Source organism: Sardina pilchardus, chromosome 6 (assembly GCF_963854185.1).
Source record: "Sardina pilchardus chromosome 6, fSarPil1.1, whole genome shotgun sequence".
In the NCBI taxonomy this organism is placed as follows: Eukaryota; Metazoa; Chordata; class Actinopteri; order Clupeiformes; family Clupeidae; genus Sardina; species Sardina pilchardus.
The window spans coordinates 14,012,578-14,035,648 of NC_084999.1; the positions used below are offsets into that span (position 1 = coordinate 14,012,578).

General features: G+C 52.7%; 1 protein-coding gene across 2 annotated transcripts in view; it reads left to right on the plus strand.

Annotated features, from left to right (window-relative positions):
- Positions 1 to 23,071, plus strand: part of LOC134082664 (intermembrane lipid transfer protein VPS13B-like) — a 360,061-nt gene that overhangs the window by 302,022 nt on the left and 34,968 nt on the right. For both annotated transcript variants that reach the window (XM_062538539.1, XM_062538538.1), the window contains exons 42-44: positions 1 to 312; positions 6,398 to 6,559; positions 20,726 to 20,881. The exon at positions 1 to 312 is cut by the window's left edge and continues 47 nt beyond it. In XM_062538539.1, the coding sequence (XP_062394523.1) occupies positions 1 to 312; positions 6,398 to 6,559; positions 20,726 to 20,881 (630 nt within the window). The remainder of the gene's footprint in view (positions 313 to 6,397; positions 6,560 to 20,725; positions 20,882 to 23,071) is intronic.

A 23,071-nucleotide genomic window follows, 5' to 3' on the forward strand; every position in this document is an offset into this window, starting at 1 on the left:
CAGGAGCAGGAGTACATGCTGATCGGCGTGAGCGAGCCGCGGGCGTACCTGCGGCAGTGGAGCGGGCGGCGGCCCTCGCAGCTCTACCAGGAGCTGAGCCTGTCCAGCCGCCTGGAGGTCCAGCTGCTGGAGTACCGCAACCTGACGCTGCGGCCGCTGGTGCGGCCCTTCAGCCTGCGCGGCCAGGCCGCCGTCACCCAGGGCCCGCTGCACCGCGCGCTGGACGGCAGCGTGTTCGTGGAGCCCGTCTTCGCCACCGTCAGCCAGCACATGGTGCACACGCTGGACACGGCCGTCAAAGGCTGGCAGCAGGTATGTTTACGCACACACACACACACACATACACACACACAAGCATGCGCATACACACACATTGAATTTCCCCTTGGGGATCAATAAAGTATCTATCTATCACACACCCACCCATACATACACACACACACACACACACACACACACACACACACACACACATAAACTCTCACACCACCAGCCAGGCATTTAGTTTCTTCTTTCAGTGACTGGTTATTTACTGTTAGCACATCGTCCCAGCTGCTAGCGTAGTGCGCGCGCTTCTCGGAATCGCTTGACGTCCGTGGCAGAACAATCGCATTAAAAAGCCGAACGAGGTGCGCTCTGTTAAATCCAGCGGGAGACGGCGCTGGACGGCAGTTGCGTTTCATTTGAACCAGACGTCCGAGCGCAAGCGGTGCCTACCCCCGGAGAGAGCGGGGGGGGGGGGCCCGCATCAGAGGACGCCCGGGGTCACGCGTCCGCCCGCTGGCCGCTGGGATCGCACACATTGACAGTTTATTGGGGAATCTTTCTCGCGCTCCGCTCCCAGGAATGTTTGGGTGTGCTTCAGTAGTCGTCGCTCATGGAGGGTTTTTTTTTTCTTTTCTTTTTCTTTTCTTTCTTTTTTCTCCCCCTTTTTTCTTTGCGCTCACCAGTTCCCCCCAACCCCCCTCTGTCGGATTAGGCCGTAAACTATCGCCCCGGTGTCAGGATAACTAGCGCTCGTGAAATACGGCTCCCCGCTGGAAGGCCCGGGCTCGGTGCACACTGGAGGGAGCGTAGCGTAGCTTTGCGGCGGGGCCGGGGAGGGCTGGAGCTGGACGGGGCCGCGGCAGCAGCTAACGGCAGCAGCAGCTCCGCAAACATCCACCGGTCTGGACGGGGCTCAGCTGGGCCCCGCGGGCCTCCCCCTGCCTGCCCGCGGCGAGGGCCGTGCCAGGGCCTGGGACTGGCAGCCAGGACGCCAGCGTGTGAAGTGGCGCCCAGGAAAACACGGCGAAAACGCACACGCACGCACACACACACACACACACACACACACATGCCTTAGCAGCGCCGGGCGCACACACACACACCTGCCAAAGCCTGGCCTGGCTACCGCCGTGTCCTGCTGACTCATATACTAGCCCCGGGAGACCCATACACACACACACACACACACACACACACACACACACACACACACACACACACACACTTATGTCTGATGAGATCAGGCCAGGTTTTGTTCCCTTGTTCTTTTCTCTCTTTCTCTAATCCTCTCTCTGTGTATCAATCTATCGATCATCCATCTCTTTTTGCCATTATCTCATTTCTCTGCTCTGTCTCCCTTTTTTCTCTTTCCATCTCTCTCTATCCTTTCTCTTCCTCTCTCTTTTCTGTTACACTGTATCCCTTTCTCCCTCCCTCCCCTCCATCCCTCCCTCTCTTTCCTTGTTTCTCTTGCTAGAAGGTTCTTTCATTTGACTGTTTTATGTCTGGGAAACAGTGAGAACCGAAGCGTTTTTTTCTCTTTCCTGTAAAGCACTTGTGGTGATTTACGGTGTTATGTAGCTCTTCCTGTTTTGAAAGCATGCTTTTGGGAGCAGGGAATGCGTCGGCCTCATTTTGATGTCATATGGATTCAGACTTGTATTGCTGCTCTGTGCATCTTCAAACGATGATCTGATGCGCGCGGCTGGTCCTCGTTACGATATTGATTAGTAGCCGGGATTCGCATTGTTCTTATTTGATTTTTTAATCCCGTCATAAATACGGCCATTGTTCCCAGCTGATCCCACAGTGCTCGAACAACGCTGATATCCTTTTCTCAGAAACACACGGCTCTGCGAGTCATCGCCATGACAGCGGCGGTATCTCTGTAGGCAGGTTCCATCGCTGGTACCAATTAGCCCCGTTCTGAAACATAGCGCTAACATCTGCTGAAATCACTATCTGACGATGTTTATCAGAGCCCACTGCGCCGGCGTTTCCCTTCAGCTTGTTGTGTGTTTTTTTCCACACATTGTTGTGGACTAGCAGCAGCAGAGAAACGGAGGCAGGAACCTTGTAACCCTCCCGCGCGAGGCTCAGCGGCGCGGCACGGCGCGGCGCGGCACGGCGCAGTGCGCGTGTTGGCGAGAGGAGAAGGCATCGCCGGCATCTGCAGGCAGGCCTCATATGCGTGGGTTTGTCACTGACTGGGGAAGGGCCGGGGTCAGGCGGTAACTCGATCGACAGTAAAAGACCAGGGAAGAAAAAAAGAAAAAACCGAGGTTTCAACTCCCGGCCACTCTTCTGCGGAGCCTGTTAGGACGCAACCGTTTGCATGGAACATTCCTCTCTTTCTTTCTTTCTTTTCTCGTTTCTCTCTGGGCTCCATTTTTTTCTCACCCATTATTTTTTTTTTCTCTGCGCATAAAGCGTGCGTACTGTATAACCTCTTACGTGCAATTAAAATGAGAGCCATGCTGGCAGGCGGAGCTGCGGGTGTGTGTGTGTGTGTGTGTGTGTGAGGTGTCCTCTGGAAGCAGTTGGTCCTGATTGAATCAGCAACGACCGTACGGGGGGAGAATGTTACATACAGTACACACACACACACACACACACACACACACTCCACGGGTGAGTGCCGTGGTGTAATCGCCACACTCATTTCCCCACTTCCCGGTGTCAAGGCTGGCCACCAGCCGGCTCTGATGTGGTCCGCAGTCGAGCGGGTGCCGGGGTGTGGTGGGGGTGGGGGGGCTGGGGTGGGTAAGTCAGGGACATCAGAGAGAGAGAGAGAGAGAGAGAGAGAGAGAGAGAGAGAGAGAGAGAGCGCGCTGAAGTGATGGAGTGGTTAGCCATCTATTCTCAGCACTCTCACCACTCTCACCAACACAACACAACACAACCCACCCCACGGCCAAAGCCTCCAGCCCACCTCTTCCCTTCCTCTTCCTCGCCCTCCCTGAAGACTTGTTCCAGAGCTATCGGATTCCTGTCCAGGAAGGCATGTGGAATCCAACATTCCCCGTCTTCCGCAGGCAGATTATCCCTGCTCTCCACACTCCACGACCTCTCATGGCTGTGAGTGCTTTACTGCGCCTAACCTCTGTGTGTGTGTGTGTGTGTGTGTGTGTGTGTGTGTGTGTCGCCTGGCGAGAATAATGTTGTCTCTCACAGTGGATAGGGTTTTGTTGGCTGTTGACATTAAAACCGTGTTATATATGTCTGTGGCGTCTGAACGCCGCGTTTTGTAGGAGGCGACTCCCAGTAATGAAACAGACGTCTCGCCTAGCGATAGTCGATACTCCGCGTCTCCCCCGGGCCTGGTATCCAATGAGAAGGAGTCGCCGTTGCCTGTTTAACAAGGAGGAACTGTCGATTATCAAATATCTTTGTGTTTATATTTGCACTTATAAAACGTATCGATGGCCGGAGAGAGCTTAGAGTAGCGGGGCTGAGGCGGTTTTGATCCCGGTGTCGTGTGTCTCCATGGAAACCGATACCATCAAACAGCAGGGCTTACAGTGTCGTCCCGGAGGAGGAGGAGGACGGGGAGAAGTTGGTCAAGCTGAGGTGTCCTCCCGCGCCCCGCACACAGCTCGCATTCCACCATAAAAACCCCGAAAGGATTCGGACTCCCCTCCCAGCTGTTCCGCCAGAGCAGAGAGACTCTTGTCCAAGCTATATCTGTTCCTTCTCTCTCTCTCTCTCTCTTTCTCTCTCTCTCTCTTTCATATCTCTCTCTTTCATTGCCCAAGCCTCCCCATCCGTTTCCAATAGCGGAGACAAAAGCAACAGCAGAACGTGCTTGGCAGTGGCTGCCTCGGCTTTATTGCGGCCGCTGTATCACCAGCACCCTCTTAACATTCTCGCTCCTCTTTTAAAAAATGTGAACCCGCAGGGCCACGGAGAGCAGGCTTTTAGGGGATGATTTTTGCCTTTCGCCTGTTGGCGCTCCAAGGGAACGTCGCCTAGTCCTCGGGCGTGGTGGTGCTGTTTTGTTTTTTTAAATGTTTTTACATTTCGCTTGTATTTCGAAGGTTACTCACCAAAGGAAACTTTAGCAGGACATGCGAGGTAGTGTTTTGGACGGGCCAGGGGGCCCGGTTGACTCAGATTGGACCGCGGCACTGCCCAGGACCGCACCTCTGCGCCGAGATCTGGCTGGGTGTCCGGTCGGGCCGGCCCCCGGGTTGGCCGCGGTGTGTTTTGCAATAGCAAACAAATGAGGTGTCCGCTCTCGCATGCGAGCTGACGCAGGCCCGTCCAAAGAGCAGGAGTTGTCTGTCAGATGAGCGTGATTTGCCTTTTCCACTTTAGCGGTGAGGAGGTGCGTGGAGGATCGATGGGGAGTGAGGGGGGGGCGGGGGCGGGGGGGGGGGGGGGGGTTGGGGGTATTCATGGTCATAGTCCTCTTGGGAACATCAGTGTTTTGGTAGGCCCTACTTTTGAAGCTGTCAAAAGAGGGTGGAAAAAAACCAGCAAGTGGAACGTACATACCCACAAACAAAGTTGACTTGCACAAACACACACACACACACACACACACACACACACACACACACACACACACACACACACACACACACACACACACACACAGGGAGTCATGCTCCTCTTGTTTTCTGCTCATCATCTCAAGCTGCTTGATGACTCCACTGCAAGGAATGAGCCGTCCAGTGAGCCGCTCGCTCGCTTTCACCAAAACAAAAGCATCAGCGTGTGTGACAGGCACTCTTGACGTCATGGTGAACAAGAAAAGCTTGTTTACATTTACACGGCGCAAAGATGTCCACCACCATCAGTCAGACGTTGAACGCGCAGCGCCATGTTGACTTGATTTGGCTGGATGAGTGTGCTGGCCAGCGGATGGGCAAGGCCCAGGTGACGTGGAGGGGTCTGCTTACATTCTACAGGCCCCGCAAGGGGTCAGGGTGGGGGGGGGGGGGGGGGGGGCGGTCAGGGGGGGCCAGGGGTTGTTGGACATGATCCATTTCCTGCCCATAACAACCACCCCTCTCTCCACCCACCCCACCCCTGTGATGATGTCAGCTCACTCAAGTGGACATGGGTACTTACTCACCCAGAACCGCAGTCATACATCCTGCTCATATGTAAGCACTCACACACACACACACACACACACATGCACGTTCTCCATCATACACCGAGGCAGGGCGCATCTGGACACTCTTGTACAAACACACACTTCTGTTCCCCTCACACTCTCTTTGTCTCTCTCATCCCCCTCTCCCTCCCTCCCTGTCTCTCTCCCTCTTTCCCTCTCACTGTCTTGTGCTCTATCTTGTCCATCTCTCTCTCTCTCTCTCCTACTATGTATCATTCTTTCCTATCTTACTCACTCTGTCCCTCTCTGTGTCTTCCTCTCTCACTCTCATCCCTTCTTTCTCATCCTTTCTCCCTCATGCACTGCCCCCCCCCCCCCACACACACACACACACACACACACACACACACACAGATGTCAGGTAAGAATTTGTGAAGTGTGATTGTGAAGTCTGTGAATTGTGACGTACGGGAGACCTGACACAAAGTGGAGGACATTTTTTCCTAACTGCCTATCCTGTTTCCTAACTGCCTATCCTGTTTCCTAACTGCCTATTCTGTTTCCTAACTGCCTATCCTATTTCATAACTGCCTATCCTATTTCATAACTGCCTATCCTATTTCCTAACTGCCTATCCTGTTTCCTAACTGCCTATCCTATTTCATACTGTAACTGCCTATCCTATTTCCTAACTGCCTATCCTGTTTCCTAACTGCCTATCCTGTTTCCTAACTGCCTATCCTATTTCATAACTGCCTATCCTATTTCCTAACTGCCTATCCTATTTCATAAAGCTCTGCTTCACTGTTGTACTGTACGCTGCACAGTGTGAGAGAGCTTTGGAACATGCCAAACACGGCTGTTGTCTTTTGTCATTTTTGGATGTACTGTTCTGGAAACTTGGTTTCACCTTTTCAAAGATATTGTTTATTTTAACTTTTTTTTAGGTGTCTTTGATCCATATGATGGTTCAATAAATCAGTTGTAAAAATCTTCTCTCTCTCTCTCTCTCTCTCTCTCTCTCTCCACTCCTCTCTCTCTCTCTCTCTCTCTCTCTCTCTCCAGAATCTGAACCCGGAGGCTGAGGAGCTGGTGTTCAGCCACTACGTGATCTGTAATGACACCCAGGAGACGCTGCGCTTCGGCCAGGTGGACACGGACGAGAACGTGCTGCTGGCCTGCGTCCACAGCCACCAGTACAGCTGGCGCTCCCATAAGTCCCCCCAGGTAACACACACACACACACACACACACGCACACACACACACACACACACACACACACACAGAGCGGCCGTGGGGTGGGGAGGGAGCGGCAGGGTGGTGGCCAGGGGAATGGGGAGTCTAGTTTAGTCAGAGAGGCCTCTGGCTCCTCTCTCTTTACATTCTGATTCAAAACTGTTCTGTTGATATGATTGGGTGCATTCACTGCTTCCAAAGGGAAGTCACCGTGTAGCACGAGTCATTTTAATGAATGCAAAATGTCATGAAAGTAGATTCTAGTAGTAGAATCTAAAATAAGCTTTGAGAAACACACACACACACACACACACACACACACACACACACACACACACACATACACGCTCGCACACTCGTACGCAGACATATACCCAAGTCATGGGTATTGCTTTTATCAATCTCAATCTGTGGCAAGCTGCTATACTGTATATAAGGCAGGGAGAGTTGGTGCAAGCTGCCCGTGTCCTGATAGGCCTTCTCCATGGTGTTCTGTTGTTGTTGTTGTCTCTCTCACAGTCAGGAGATGCCAAGATTCTTCCGATGGCCTGTTTCCGTCCCGTCTTAATACCCATCTTTTCCCAATCTCTCCTCTTGTCTGTTCTCCCCTCTTGGCGTCATGCGCGTTCCTGTCCTCGTCAGGCGGCTCTGTGTGCCATCTCCCCCTGACAGCGCAGCTGAGGGAAGATTAATTAGCTTTAACCCGTTTGTGGTCAGAGGGCTGTGGGAAGAGGGGACAGGGGCGGGGGGGCCGGGGGGGCCGGGGGGGGGGGGCGGTGGGGCGGGGGGGGGGGGCGGAGGGCTCAGGCATGATCCGAGAGAGCGCCTGGTTCCCAGAGACGCCCTCTGCACCTCTCTCTCTCACACACACATACACACACACACACACACACACACGCCGTTTGAGGAAAGACATGAGTCTAATTGCTCCCAGGAGGTCCCTGAATTGAGCCCAGTCAGTCAGAGCATCAAACATCGCCCATCTCACTACACATATACACACTTACACTTTACACTGCATCTACCAGCTTGAGTTGAACACACACACACACACACACACACACTCACACACACACATATGAAGAGCTATTCTCACAAGCATCCAAAGGATTTAGAACAGTGTCATCATGCTGATCATAAGTCATCCCTATGTGACTTTCCCTCTCTCACACTTTCTTTCTCTCTCTTACTCTCTCTCTCTATTTGTCTCTCTTTCTTGCTCACTTTCTCTATCTGTTTTTCCCATATAGTTTCATAATAGAATGGATTGTACACATGCATGATTTGTAAGGACTTAGAAAAAATGAGGGCTTGTGTGAAAGAGAAAGGGAGAGAGAGAGAGATGGAGGGAGGTAGAGAGAGAGAGAGATGCACCGAGCCAGAAAAAAAGTGATTTTATAGTTTTGGCGCAGGCTTTGGCGCGGGTTTGATAGGCATATCGTACGTCTCTCTCTCCAACGTGTCGACAGCTCAAATCATTTTATCTCACTTTGCTGCATTTGGGTTTATTTACCCAAGTGAAACTAGAGGGACACGGAGACCGGAGAGAGCATTACATGCTTGGAAGAGCGAGGACTTTTCCCAAGGTCGGGTGTCTCTTCTGCTTCCAGAATCTTCCCTCTCCCCCAGATCAGTGGTGTCACGCGGAGCGCTGTGTGTTTGGTGTGTGACGGATGGTTCATCAGAGAGTTGGCTGTGATGGGACTGATGTTGATGATGTCTCATCAGAGTTGGGTGTTTCTGCTCTGTGATGAGGTTTGATCAGCGCATCCATTCAGCTTCAGAGCTGTCTGCTAAACAACAGTGCGCGCTCTCACAACTGTCCTACAGTACATCATCACACACACACACACACACACACACACACACACACACACACACACACACACACACGCATACCTATCCACACACATATGAGCATGCACGCACAGTCGCACACACACACACACACACACACACACACACACACTATAGGCTGGCCTAAATATATATATATATTCATGATAATCAATGTATATTTGTGTGCAGACACACACACACACACAGAGAGAGAGAGAGAGAGGCAGGGCTGTGGGCTGTGAGGGTCTGGCCAGTGTTTAGTGATGACCTCATGGCTGAGATATGAGTGTGTCCCTGCTGAGCTCTCTGGATCCGGAGCTGATCCACCGATAGCTGTGTAGTGATCCGTCCCTCTGCGCTCTCCGCTCTGCTCGCCCTCCACACACACACACACACACACACACACACACACACACACACACACACACACACACACATGCTCATTCACTCATTCTTAAACACATATGCACCCACTTGTATGCTCACACACTCACACACACACACGCACACTCACACTCACTCACACACACACACACACACACACACACACACACACACACACACACACACACACACACACACACATAGATATGTTCATGGAGGCGTTTGCATCTGCAGGTCAACAGTAAATGGACTGACACACATGCATGTGGTGAGAGTCAGAGAGAAGGCCACAAGGTCAGAGCCTTGTGCTCTGTTTCCTGCCAGGCCTGCTGAGTGTCTCACACACACACACACACACACACACACACACACACACACACACACACACACACACACACACACACACACACACACACACACACACACACACACACACACACACACACACACACACACACACACACACACACACACACACACACACACACACACACACACACCTTGAGGCATGCCTTCACACCCTAGTCATTTTCCAAGGATGGCTTCAGGAAGGAGGGGGCAGCCTATTTTACCTCCCTACACACGCACACACACACACACACACACACACGTGATCAGTGACCATGTGTGTTCAGCTGGAGCGTCGTGTCTGTCGTGCCTTTTCACCAGGTACTTTGGTGTGTGTGTGTGTGTGTGTGTGTGTGTGTGTGTGTGTGTACTTGTGCACTCTCCCTGTTTCATTCATTCATTCCCTCTCTCTATCACGCTATCTCTCCATCCATCTCTTATACCCAGGGAGTGGATCCAGTGTGTGTGTGTGTGTGTGTGTGTGTGTGTGTGTGTAGTTGCAGGGTAGATAGGGATGACTGACATATCTGCGGCGCTCCATCACAGGATACACACGCTAGGCGGATGGAACGCAGAAGGATGGAAGGAGGGAGGGAGGGAGGGATGAAGGGAGAGAGAGGATGGATGGATGAGTGGAAGCACGGATGGGTGCAAATCCCTGTGGTTAGTGTGGTTAGGGGGGAGATGGGGGCAGAGGCTGTCAAGGACTGTCAGCGTTGGCTGGAAGAACACTCCATGGCTAACAGGGAGCCAATATGTGTTCAGTGGGGATCTAGCGGGGAGGTGGACGTGTCAAAGTGATCCTACACACACACACACACACTCACACACACACTCACAGGGAGAGAGAGAGATGAAGAAAGATAAAGATAAGATCAAATGAAAGAGTTTGTGGTTATGATGAAGAATGAGAGAAGGAGAGGATGAAGAGGCTAGAGTAAGGGGGCAGTGTGTGTGTGTGTGTGTGTGTGTGTGTGTGTGTGTGTGTGTGTGAGCCCACATTTGCAGGAATTAAGAACAGACTGAGGGATCAAGTCTGAAGGTAATGAATCTCACCAAGTTCCTGTCGCTTGCCATGCCACATGGCTGTCATTTTTCTTTCTCTCTCTCTCTCTCTCTCTCTCTCTATCACACGCACTTTTCCTTCCTCCTCTCTCAATCCTCCCTCCCTCTCTCCCTCCCTCCCTCTCAAGGTGAGGTATGCGGTTTTGATCATTTCATTATTGTGAATGAATTGAGCTGTCTACCTCTGGGGTACAGCTGTGTGACAGGTTAAGACCAGGCAATCCATCTGTAGTACAAGGGGACCGCCGCTCTAAAAACAAAGAGAGGGAGAGGGAGAGACGGGGAGAGAGAGGGAGGGAGAGGCGGAGAGAGAGGGAGAGAGAGAGAGGGAAGAAAGGAGGTGCAGGAGAGAGAAAGAAAAAGGAAAGGGCAAAAAACAAATGGAGAGAAGGAGGTATGTGTGATTGAGAATGAGCGACTGAAAGAGTGAGAGAGTGAGAGGAGAAGAGGAGACAGAAGGAGAGGGTGCGGGAGAGCCAGGGGTCAGTAGCCCTGAGGGGGGCATTAGTCTCACACCAGGTGCCCCCGCACTGATAGATGAACCTGCCCCTGCCTGCTCCTCTGGGACAATCGGCCCCCTTCTGCCCGCCCCACTGGGCCAGTCTACCCCCTCCGGCCCCCTCCTGCCCCCATCACTCTTCTGCCACCTTCCGTCCAGAGGAAATGAAGGCCCCGCTTACTGGACACCTCTTCTGAGAAAACTAGAACGACAGGTCACATAAACACGCGGGCACCGGTCAACATTCACACACTCTTTACATTGGCTATATGTCTATGTCCGTGTGTGTGTGTGTGTGTGCGTGTATCCTGTGTGTGCCTGTGTATCTTGTGTGTACCTGTGTGTTGTTCCCACAAGTTGTGTAACAGTGTTTCTATACATGGTGTGTGTACAGTATATGTGGCATGTGTGTGTGGCGTGTATAGAAGTCCTACGCCCCTGTTTTGCACGTGCCAAAGCGCCACACCTTAAAGTGAGCAGGCAGTGGTGTCCAGTGTGGAGCAGGAGCAGGGAGGGGAGAGAGCGGAGGCCCCAGCCCCCCCAGCCGTGCTGCTGTCAGGGACACCTCATCCCAGTCTCCCCCTGCAGCCCCTGGAGCCCACGAAGAGCACTCTATCTCCCCCTGAGCAGTGTGTCAGCGTGGATGAGGAACGGGGTCCTGGCCTCTCACACACACACACACACACGTGCACACAAAAACACACAGACTTTCTAAGCAGAGATCTGTCTCCAAGTCTGACCACCTTCATGAGGTGTGAACACATATACGGTCCCTTCTCGCACATGTGTCATCGGCCTTATGGACACACACACGCACACACACACACACACACACACACACACACACACACACACACACACACACACACACACACACACACACACTCCTGAACACTGTGTCTATCTGTGCGTCTGACGAACAAGGTACTGACACGCACGCACACACACACACACACACACACTCATACATACACACACTCCTGAACACGGTGTCTATCTGTGCGTCTACGAACAAAGTACTGACACGCAAGCACACACACACACACACACACACACACACACACACACACACACACACACACACACACACACACACACACACACACACACACATATGTACATCAGAAGCTCGGGCTACTGCCAGCGTGCCTGAGGCACACATGGTAACAGGATGAGGCGCATCCTTCGCCCGTGGTGTGTGTGTGTGTGTGTGTGTGTGCGTGTGAAGTCCAACACATCCCCGTGTGTGAGTTTGCCGTCCTCTGACAGCCCTATTTGTTTTGACTGTCTCCTCCTCCCCGCTCTGTATACATCCTCCCAAATCCCCTCTCTGCCCTCCTCAGAGGCCGCGGCCTTGGGAGTGTCCTTGGGGGGAAGACACTTGGAAATGGAGCGTGTGTGCGCGGGATTAGCCTAATTACGCTCGCATGACGGGGCCAGCAGGGGCGAGGAGCTGGACCGCTGCTGCTGCTGCCCGCGCGCTCGCCGAGCTGTTTGTTTTCCCACGCCAGAGCCCCGTGACGTGACGTGACGCCCGCTGCACGGAGGACACCGCGTGCACCGCGCTCTCATCTGCCCTCCTGCTGCAGCGTGGGGCAGCTCACTCTTACTGTACTGTACGCGCTCTCTCTCTTGCTCTCTCTCTCCCTCTCTCCCTCTCTCATGCTCTCTCTCCCTCTCTCTCTCTCTCATGTTCTCTCTCCCTCTCTCCATCTCTCTCTCTCTCTCTCTCCCTCTCTCTCTCCCTCTCTCTCCACATGCTAGAGGTTCTCCTCCTCTTGTGTATGTATGTGGGATATGTCTCTTTTGTCCCTGAGTGCACATACTCAGGCTCAGTCTTATACTCAGCAGGGCCAGTAGCAACACACACACACACACACACTCAAGCACGCACGCATGCACTTTTTTCTTTTTCTCTTACCTCATAAACTTGACTAATAATGAAGCACTTCCTGCCTCTGTGCGCCCCACGCTCTGTTGCCTGTGTGTGTGTGTGTGTGTGTGTGTGTGTGTGTGTGTGTGTGTGTGTGTGTGTGTGTGTGTGTGTGTGTGTGTGTGTGTTAGCATGTGCTGCTTTAGGATTGTGTCCTGGTCAGGCCCTCCCTGCTCCCCTGCCTACAGTACGGCTCTCAGTAAATGCTTCAACACCTGTCCACTGGGCCAGCGCAGTTCATTACGCTCTTTATTCATGGAATGTTGGAGTCAGGACCCAGGCCTGTGTGTGTGTGTGTGTGTTCATGTGTGTGTTGTACTTTGTGTGTGAGAGAGTCGAACACACTGAAAAAGATAGACAGACCTGGATCAGTGCTTTGTGTGTAAGGAAGAGAGGATGAGTTTGTTTGTGAGTTTGCTTGTGTGTGTGTGTGCGTGCGTGTGTGTGTGTGTGTGTGTGTGTGTGTGTGTGTGTGTGTGTGTGTGTGTGTGTGTGTGTGTGACAACACTTTATTGTCTGTTACACAAGGGTTACAGAACATTTTCTTTGACAAGGCTCCAATCACAAATAAACATTCACACAGACATATAAGGACAAGACATGGGGTGTTGAGGTATCAGCTGTGGTAATCATTTTGTGTTGTTCAGTATGGTTATTGCAGAAGGGATGAAGGATTTCTTGTAAATATTCTTCCGGGCCAGTGGTACATTGAAACGCCTGCCTGATGGTAGTAGCTGGAAGGAGTGATGGAGGGGGTGAGAGGGGTCCGCTGTGATCAGGTTGGCTTTCACAGCGGACCACTCTCACCGCTGTGAAAGCCAACCTGATCACAGCGGACCAGGTGTTGTTTGTGACCCCTTCCCTTATCACAACGGCCGCTACATCTCATGTCATCTTACACCCCCACCCGCCCTCCATCTCCCAACACACATCACCTCCTCCATACACACTTCACCTCCTCCATACACACTTCACCTCCTCCATACACACTTCACCTCCTCCATACACACTTCACCTCCTCCATGTCTCATACACACTTCACCTCCTCCATGTCTCATACACACATCACCTCCTCCATACACACTTCACCTCCTCCATACACACTTCACCTCCTCCATACACACTTCACCTCCTCCATGTCTCATACACACTTCACCTCCTCCATGTCTCATACACACATCACCTCCTCCATACACACTTCACCTCCTCCATACACACTTCACCTCCTCCATACACACTTCACCTCCTCCATGTCTCATACACACTTCACCTCCTCCATGTCTCATACACACATCACCTCCTCCATACACACTTCACCTCCTCCATACACACTTCACCTCCTCCATACACACTTCACCTCCTCCATGTCTCATACACACTTCACGCTCCTCAACATGTCCAGGCTCTCTAGCGCTGCTTCTCACCGAGCCAGGGGCCTGACTCTCACACCTTCAACAGCCAGAACAGCAGCCGCAACACACACACACACACACACACACAGTGCGCTGCCAGATCTCCAGGGCAGTGGCGCTTGTGGTGCTAGTTGTTGAGCAGGATTGGCGGTGGGTCAGGCTTGTTTGTGTGCTTCCTGACGAGGGCTCCCCTGCTCCACCGCACCAGTCCCAGCACGGCCCGCGCGCCAGCCAGCCTCATAAACATGGGCCTGAGATGCTGGGGTGGAGGCAGGGGGCAGGACAATAGAGGCCTGTGCGTGTGTGTGTGTGTGTGTGTGTGTGTGTGTGTGAGAATGAATGAGGGCAGACAGACAGACACACACACATACACACACGTGTACACACAGGATTGGGCTATTGTTTGAGTGTGGCTGCAGGGGTGTGTGTTAGTGGGATGGCAGCGCTGTGGTGATGGGCCGGTGCTGGGCCGGTGCTGGGCCGAGCCCCATCAGTGCTGTTGCTGTGGCTGTGGCTCCTGCGCTCTCACAGACGCCACTGCTGCTGCTGCTGCTGCTGCTGCTACCACCACGGAGCTCCCCAGCACTCAGACTTGTGGTCACCAAAGTAGAGGGGAACAACAACACACTCATTCTCTCTCTCTCTCTCTCTCTCTCTCTCTCTCTCTCTCTCTCTCTCTTTTTTCTCTCACTCATTTTCTCGTATTGTCTGTAACTCTCTCTCTACTGCCTCTGCCTCTCACAGGTCCTCTCTTTCTCCCTCATTCTATCTTACGCTCCATCTCTCTCTCTCTCTCTCTGTCTGTCTGTCTCTCATCTTCTCTCTCTTTCTCGCTCTCTCTCTCATTCTCTTGTTCATTCTGTAGTTCACTCGTTGACCACAGTCCATCAGACAGCGAAGACACTGGACCGCATTCCGGCGCGGTTTCCACGGACACTGCTCAGACAGCCGGGTCTTTGTTTTGGGTGGGGGGGTGTCTGGCGGGGGAGGGGTTAGGGGGGGGGGGGGGGGGTATCGTCCACACCGCAGACACTTGCCTCACATGCAGTGTCTCTAGCAGATATTTCCCCCCAAAAAGCCCCCCTCTCCCCCCATCTCATCAGGCTGGGACGCTCAGGAATGGAGGATCGGTGTCATCTGGGGCCGACGGCCTCCTCATCTCCAGCGCTGCTCTCCACAATCAAAGGCCCTCTAACCAGCAGACCGCTTTATTTACTTGCAAATCGGCCCTGTGATGTGCCTGCGTCTGTCTGCGTATGCATGTCACGTGTGTGTGTGTGTCTGTGTCTGTCTGTGTGCGTGTGTGTGTGTGTGTGTCTGTGTGTGTCTGTGTGTGTGTGTGTGTGTGTGTGTGTGTGTGTGTCTGTGTCTGTGTCTGTGTCTGTGTCTGTGTCTGTGTCTGTGTCTGTGTCTGTGTCTGTGTGTGCCTGTGTGTGCCTGTGTGTGTGTGTCTGTGTGTGTGTCTGTGTGCGTGTCTGTGTGCGTGTGCATACGCGCACGTATGTGTGTGTGGTGTGTATCCCCCTGTGTTGTATTGGAGCTTACAGCCTGTGAGGGCCTGAGACGCTGCTACCAGACTCTTTAGCCACACACTGCTGTCATAGGCCCGCAGGCATGATGGAGGTGGCACACTGTCTGGACCTCTCTCTTTCTTTCTCTCTCTCTCTCTGTTCCATTTCCCCTCTCTGTCACTCTCTCTCTCTCTTTCCCTCTTTCTTTCTGTGTCCCTTGTTCCCTCTGTCACTCTCTTTCTCTCATTCTATCTCTCTGTCTGTGCCTCTCGCTTTTTAATGATGTATTCTCTTTCCTTCTTGTTCTCTCTCTCTCTCTCTCTCTCCCCCTGTTTGTCTGGATGTTTTGAGGCGGACGTGCCACTGAAAACTGCCCCGTTTTCTTTTTTCTCCCTCCTCCTCTGTGTTTTTTTCTGCCTCGCTCTGTTGTTGTCTGTCTGTGCGGAGAAAAGCCTGGTTTCCATTAGGTGCGTGGCTTGCTCTCTGCTCCGCCGTCGCGAGACAACAAGGGCCCTGTTTCGCACTCCGGCCCATCTTCCAGGAGAACAATGTGGGGAGCGGGTGGAGGCGGGCGGGGGTGGAGGCGTTTGGGTTGGTGGAGGGGGTGGTGGTATGCTTCCAATTTCCCCGTGGCTGTGTCTCCGGATCGGGGCAGCGGGCGGCGGGAGCTGTGCAGGCGGGTCCCGCAAAGTCTCCCGAGGACAATGGAACGCCGATTACCCTCGCGTGGTGGACTGCGTCTGGCCCGGGCCTGTGCGGAGAGCGCTACGGGCAGCCGAGCGCATTCCTGCGCGCGGGTCCGAGAGTGGGCCGGCCCAGAGAGAAGGGGAGCTGGAGGCCATTAACGAAGAAAATGCTGGAAGGATTTGCCTTTTCCTGTCTGTCCCTGAGGAGTGGGTGGTGTGTGTGTGTGTGTGTGTGTGTGTGTGTGTGTGTGTGTGTGTGTGTGTGTGTGTGTGTGCGTGTTTGTGTGTGTCTGTCACAGTAGCAGTTGCCAAAGCGCTGGAGATGTGATCTCAGCACAGTGTGCACGTACTCGCACACACTCACTCACACTTTGACACAGTCTACTTATTTTCTTCCATTTTTTGCGTGTGTTGATTTAGATTGATACACTCTGCCTGTCACCCACAAAAGCAAAGATTCATGACTTCCTCAGCATCAGTGCGCATTCTGTTTGCATTCCTGTTGTGAATGGGTACAACGTTTAGTCTTCACGACTCCCCAGTGGCCTTCCTGCCTCCAGCTTTCGTCATTAGCGTTTCTCACCCATGATGAAGAACCTGGCCCATCATAGTCCAACTCCTATTACAGGAAATTGCTCTGAAAACATGTTCGTGACCCAACCAAAAAAAAAAAAAGCCCCCGTTCAACCCCGTGGGTTTGGTCTAGACGCTCAGCCGGGGGAATTCTCCGCCGCTTGATTGACTCATTGTGTAATTAGCGTTACCGATGGCTCACACTGTCTGCGAATGTGTCAGGGCCCCTTGCGTGTGTTTGTTTGAACTTTATCGGCGTCACCTAGGCGACGGCGGACTGTTTGCGTCGTTACGCGAGGAATAATAAGGAGTCCCGAGACGCGCAGAAGCCACTCACGCGGCGGGTAACCCCTGAAATATGCCAGACGAGCCCGAATGTGACAGGGCTGAGGCTCGCGCCCGCTCCAGTGCCTTTTGAACCCTGGGGCCTGTAGTTTTAGCCAATCATGTTGTGTCACTTCATATATCCACCTCAGGGGCATAATGGAAGCCTACAGCTGTGGCCCCGGACTGAGCCAGCAATCAACTGGGCCTCGCGATACCGACATTTTTACAGCACATTCTCCCCCCTCGCACGGGAGAGGTGGGTGTTAGCGACGCGTAGTCGTAGCCGCGGCCTCTCTCTCTCTCTCTCTCTCTCTCGCGCGCGCAGCTGCATGTTGGGAAATGTGCGCTCGCTGCTTTCCCTGCAGGACCAATAAGGGCCTTGTCCGCGTGCCAGGCCCGTTATCCCTCTCTGCTTCCCGGGCCTGGGCTCGGAGGCTCTCCAGAGCAGCGCGCCGATCCTACCTCTAAACTCATTACACGGCTGCAACGGGTCGGGGCAGGTCGGGGCTAATGTTACCGTTAAGGGGCGCGCACAAAACGCTGGCACGCCGGTCATTTATGACTCAAAAGCCCGTACCATAACTGCTGGGGTCCTAATAGGCCCTAACCAGATGTGCTCTGTCCAATCGACGCTGGGACCCGCAAGCGTTCTGGAACCGTTTCCGCCGGTCGGGGGCCAGCTTTTGGGGCGGCGCAGTCCCACCCCCGCGCACTCTTAAAGGAGTCCTGGGCGCTGGGTCAGCATTTGTTTTGGAGCTACTTGCAAGGGTGGCCGCGTTGAGCAGCGAGGCGCACGGGGCAAATGATCAGCCCTCATGAAAACAGGGACAACTATTAACCCAATTAGCACTGTGGCTTTAAACCGGAGACGCTCAGTTGTGCAGCCAAAAGGGGAAGAGAAGGTGAGCGCAGAGCGGCTGAATCAGATACAGCGGGTATAAATCTGGTGGAAAACATGTACACACTCGCACAGAATACACACACAAGCACGCATACACATGCACATATACAGTACATACACATACACTTACACATACACATACACATACACATACACATACACATACACATACACATACACATACACATACACATACACATACACATACACATACACATACACATACACATACACATTCACATACACACAGAATACACACGCAAGCACACATACACACTCACACAGAATACTCACACAAGCACACATACACATACACATATGCAAACACATATACATTCACACACACACAAAAACACACAGACACACATATACACATACACATTCACACACACACAGCAACACAGAGAAGTGCACATACACATACTGTACACATACTGTAGACATATACATTCACATTCACACGAACACACAGAAACACACATACACATAGACACACATATACACGTATACACACACACACACACACACACACACACACACAGAAACACACACCAGCATAATGATTCATGGCTGCAGGGAGATGACTTGGATTGGCGGCCGGTGTGGTGATGATGAGGAGCAGAGGAAGGTGACACGAGAGCCGCTCACTCACTCACTCTCCCAGACGTCAGCGCCGGCACACAGAGACGTGTTTTGGTTCCAGCCGTCAGCGCTGCTCAGCGCTCACAAAGCAGCCCAGATGAAAGAGGGACGCCACGCAGGTCCCCTGGCCCGGGCCCTGAGCGGATCCGCTGAGCCTTCCACAGAGGCCCTCAGGGGCCCCCGGGGGCCGAGCCCAGCGCCTCGGTGTTTGTCTTTCTGTCTGAGTCACCGTCGCACTCGCTGGACGGTATTAACGGCCCCGGCAGATGTGGAGGAAGGCTCGGCTTTCCGCAAAAAGGCCCTCACCCTCGCGCAGTGGAGGGGTGCAGGGAGGGTGGGGGGGGGCTAGATTGGATCCGCTTTAAAGAGTCATCTTTGGGGTCAAGCAGAAAAAAAAGGAGACCTTTAAGACAGGATGGGGTTTGGGGTGGAGGTGGGGTGGGGTGTGGTGTGGGGCTGCAGGGATGAAAGAGCGACTTGTCATTAATCGGTGTCCTTTACTTCTGGCCGCGTTGTTTTTGGCCACACCTTCGCCTCCAGCGCTTTCATGTGGTCATGTCTCGCAATTCCAGTCGAGCGGTGTCACCTTTTCACTGTGCGTCTCTCCGGCAAAGTAAAACAAAGAGCGAGTGTGTGTCTTTGTGTGTGTGTGTGTGTGTGTGTGTGTGTGTGTGTGTGTGTGTGTGTGTGTGTGCGTCTGTGTGTGCGTGTGTATGTTTGCGCGTCCCTCGGAGGAGTCTGGGAAGGATACCGTAATGGCTCCTCACCAGAGGTCAGCGCTAAATGGCCCCGCTCAAGTGGACTGTTGAAACGACACCGCGGAGCGCGCGGATCAGAGGTGCGGCCCCGGCGCACTGTTTACACCTCTCTGCCACTTCCTGGTGACTCACCGCGCCGGGAGATCGCTGCGCTCTGATGTCATTTCCCCCCTCGGAGGGAGGATGATCCTCCAGAAATTGGATTCAGGCTTTGATTGGCCTCTGTTTTGGTAACCGGAGTGGTCTTCAAACGCGCGGAGGAGTCACCGGTTCAGAGCAACAGTGCGCCTCCGCCAGGGTCCACTCCGCCGCTGACCCCTGCCGCTAATTTGTTTTGCTCTCGGCGCTCGGGTGAACCCTCAGCGCGTGTGGAGGCTAGGCCCAAGTGCAAATCCTCAGACCCTCGTTCACCGTTTCAACTCTTTTGTTGTTCTTCTTTTTTGTCCTCCCTGCTCCCCCTCTATCTCTCCCTCTCTCTCTGACTCTATCTCTCTCTCTCGTTCTCTCTCTCTCTCTCTTTCTCTTTCTCTCTCGTCAGTTGTTCTTTTCTGAACTTGCCAATGACGTTGGCTCTTTAAGCGGCCTGTGTTCTTGGGAGGTCACCGCTCAGCCCTTTAATGGATGAAGATGGCTCAATCGTGTAAACTGTGTTATTACTTCACTTGTTTGTCCAGCCCCGTCGCTGACAAGATCAGCGGGCAGCGCTAGAAAAAATGACCCGTTTTTTTATTCGCGGCTTGTTTGCGCGAGGGGGAGAGTGCATCAGAAGCCGCCCCCCATCTGGGAGCGTTTCCGAAGCGCTTTCCGAGCGTTTCTATTGGGTTTATGGTGTGTGACCCCCGCATTAGCCCATCACTCCACCCGCCGCACACCCCTAAGCACGCTCCGCTCCATAAACAGGAAGCTTTTTATTCTTAACAAACAATCCGTAAACACTCACCCCTTTTGTTTACTTGCCATGTGCACCAGCATAAATAGGGACCAAATTAGAGAAGGCATTTGTGCTGCTCAGTAGTCTATTAGTACCCGGTTTGGGCACACACTTCACATCTGTGTGTGTTTACATATTACAAAGCATCAGATAAAGAAAATCAAACAATTCAAGAAAAACACTATTTTATGCAGTCTGTATATTTGAAGAAGTTGTGAGCACCTTTACTCTTCATGTATATCCTCTTGGCTTGGATGGCCTCAGATTATACTTTGAGCCTGATTTTTTATTTGTTATTCCAATTAATACATGTATGTGGTTTGTGTGTGTTGTTGTGTTCCTCCAGCTGCTGCACATCTGTATCGAGGGCTGGGGGAACTGGCGCTGGTCGGAGCCCTTCAGTATCGATAACGTGGGGACGCTGCTGAGGACCATCGAGTACAAGGGCCAGACCGCCTCCCTCATCATTAAGGTGCAGCAGCTCAGCGGCATCCAAAAGCAGGTAACACGCACACACACACTTCTCTTTACCCCCCACGCTTACACTTTCTCTCAGTGGTTTCCATCCAGTCTCTCTCTCTAATATCTCACTTGCACTCTTTCACCCTCCTTTGCTTCTCCATCTTGTGGTGTTCTTCACTCCACTTTCTCGTTTCTTGTTGCTCATTTTTCTCCTCTCTCTCCCTCTCTCTCTCTCTTTCTCTTTTCCTCATTTCAACCTCTTGACTCTTGACTCTCTTCCCTCACTTCCTCTCTCCCCCTTCTTTCTCCCTCAGAGCCCCAGTTCTTTTCCAGATGTAAGCCTCAAACTAAGCATCTAAAAACATCCTCTCACACTAAACGATAGCTACTGCTCGCACAAACATGACTTCACTGCTGTCCATCATCTCCTGTTGTTATGAGCCGGATAGCTTAGCATTTATTTAGGAAATATTTACAAACTTTAATTAGTGTAACGATCGTCACGGATAATTAGATGGTGAATTGCGTCGACGATGAATTGCTAGTATTGTGTGAAATGGACTTATACGAGTGGATTGTTGGAAGGCACTCCAGTAATTGCTTCCATACTGAACTAAAAGGCCATTGACAATAAAGAGGTCTGACGCAGGTCAGCTCTTCAACTCCACAGCCTCCGCCCGCCCTGCGTCCACCCTGCGTCCTGCTTAAGCCCCTCCAGCAGGACAACAAGTCCACTCAGGAAGGCAGCGGGACCGCTACGTCATGCTCCTCGGCTGGGGAGGCGGACGGATGAAAGTGGGATGTTTTAATTGTAAATAAAGCGCTTCGGCGAGGCGAGAGCGTCTCGCGGCCCCGGAGAGGTCTCGTAAAAAAAGCGTGCGCTCCGGCCCTAGTTTCCTGGAAGTGCGGCAGACACGGGCAGACGGTGGGGGGAAACGGAGAGAAGTGCAGACTCTTTGTTGTGTAAACACTGTCAAGTGTCAGCCCCCCCCGCCCCCACACCCCCATCTCTTTCTCTCTTTTTCTCTCTCCCCAGCTCTATAACCCTCTCTCTTTCGCTCTTTCGCCTTTCTCTCTTTCTCAAACTTGCCCCCCTCCCCCCTCCCTGTTACCCTCAACTCTCTAGGGCTGTGTCCTGTCTGGTCCCTGCAGTGCCCCAGTCAGACATGTTGTTTTGATTGGTGGGAGATGTTGGGGTACGGAGCCCCCCCATAGGAACAAGACAGCTCCTGACAGCAGTGACATGCCTCCACATGCTGCATCGCTCCTCGCACTTGTTTTGTTTTGCTTTTCATTGTTGTTGTTGTTCCCTTATGAGAGGGATTCACTGAGCGTTGTGGGCAGGCGTCAGCAGCAGTCGAGTTGGACGAGCGTTCCACTAACGCTAGCGCTGCGTTCCACTGCACTGTCCTCACCATACCCTCTCTCCGGAGTTGGACACGCTTGAAAAGGCCCGTACTGTAAAAGATGTCATGCACCATTAGTGCCACGGAGTGACTGGTGTGTCCTCTCGTCTCAATAGCCGCATGCTTCTGTTGTGCTGCAACTGATCTGAGCTCAGTTTCTCAAAGGCCTTACAGTTTACAGTGCCATGATCAGCACAACTAAAATGAGACGTTTTTTCTTTCAGCTTCTAGAACAGCAAACGATAATGTTTGTAACACTTGAAAGTATGGTTTGTCCAGGCCACCCGTGTGTGTGTGTGTGTGTGTGTGTGTGTGTGTATGATGGGTACGAGCCAAGGGCATCTTAATGTGTGTGTGTGTGTGTGGAGCTTTCCGAACATCAGCTGCAGCACTAAGAGTTGTCATGTAGGAAGAGTGCTCTTGACCCTCTGAATTCCGTTGTGGTATTCTTGTGTTTTGGTCGTAACATGATCGCTCACGTCAGCTTGTCTGAATGCTCGAAGGCCTCCAGCAGTGCTTTGTGTGTGTGTGTGTGTGTGTGTATGTGTGTGTGTGTGTGTGTGTGTGTGTGTGTGTGTGCGGGTTGGTGGTTGATTTCAGATGCATGTGTGATGATTTAAGTCCACTATGGGGATTGTTGGGCTGCTTACGTGTGTCCAGCGTCCCATGTGGGTGTGTGTGTGTCGTGTCTGGTCGCGGCGGAGCGACATGATTGGCTGAACATCTGGCTCCTGCTGACGGGAGACGATGATTGATGAGAGGCGGGGTCTTCCCTAACTACTGGCCCGCGCCCTCGCCAGGCTCATTATCGCCACGGCGACCAG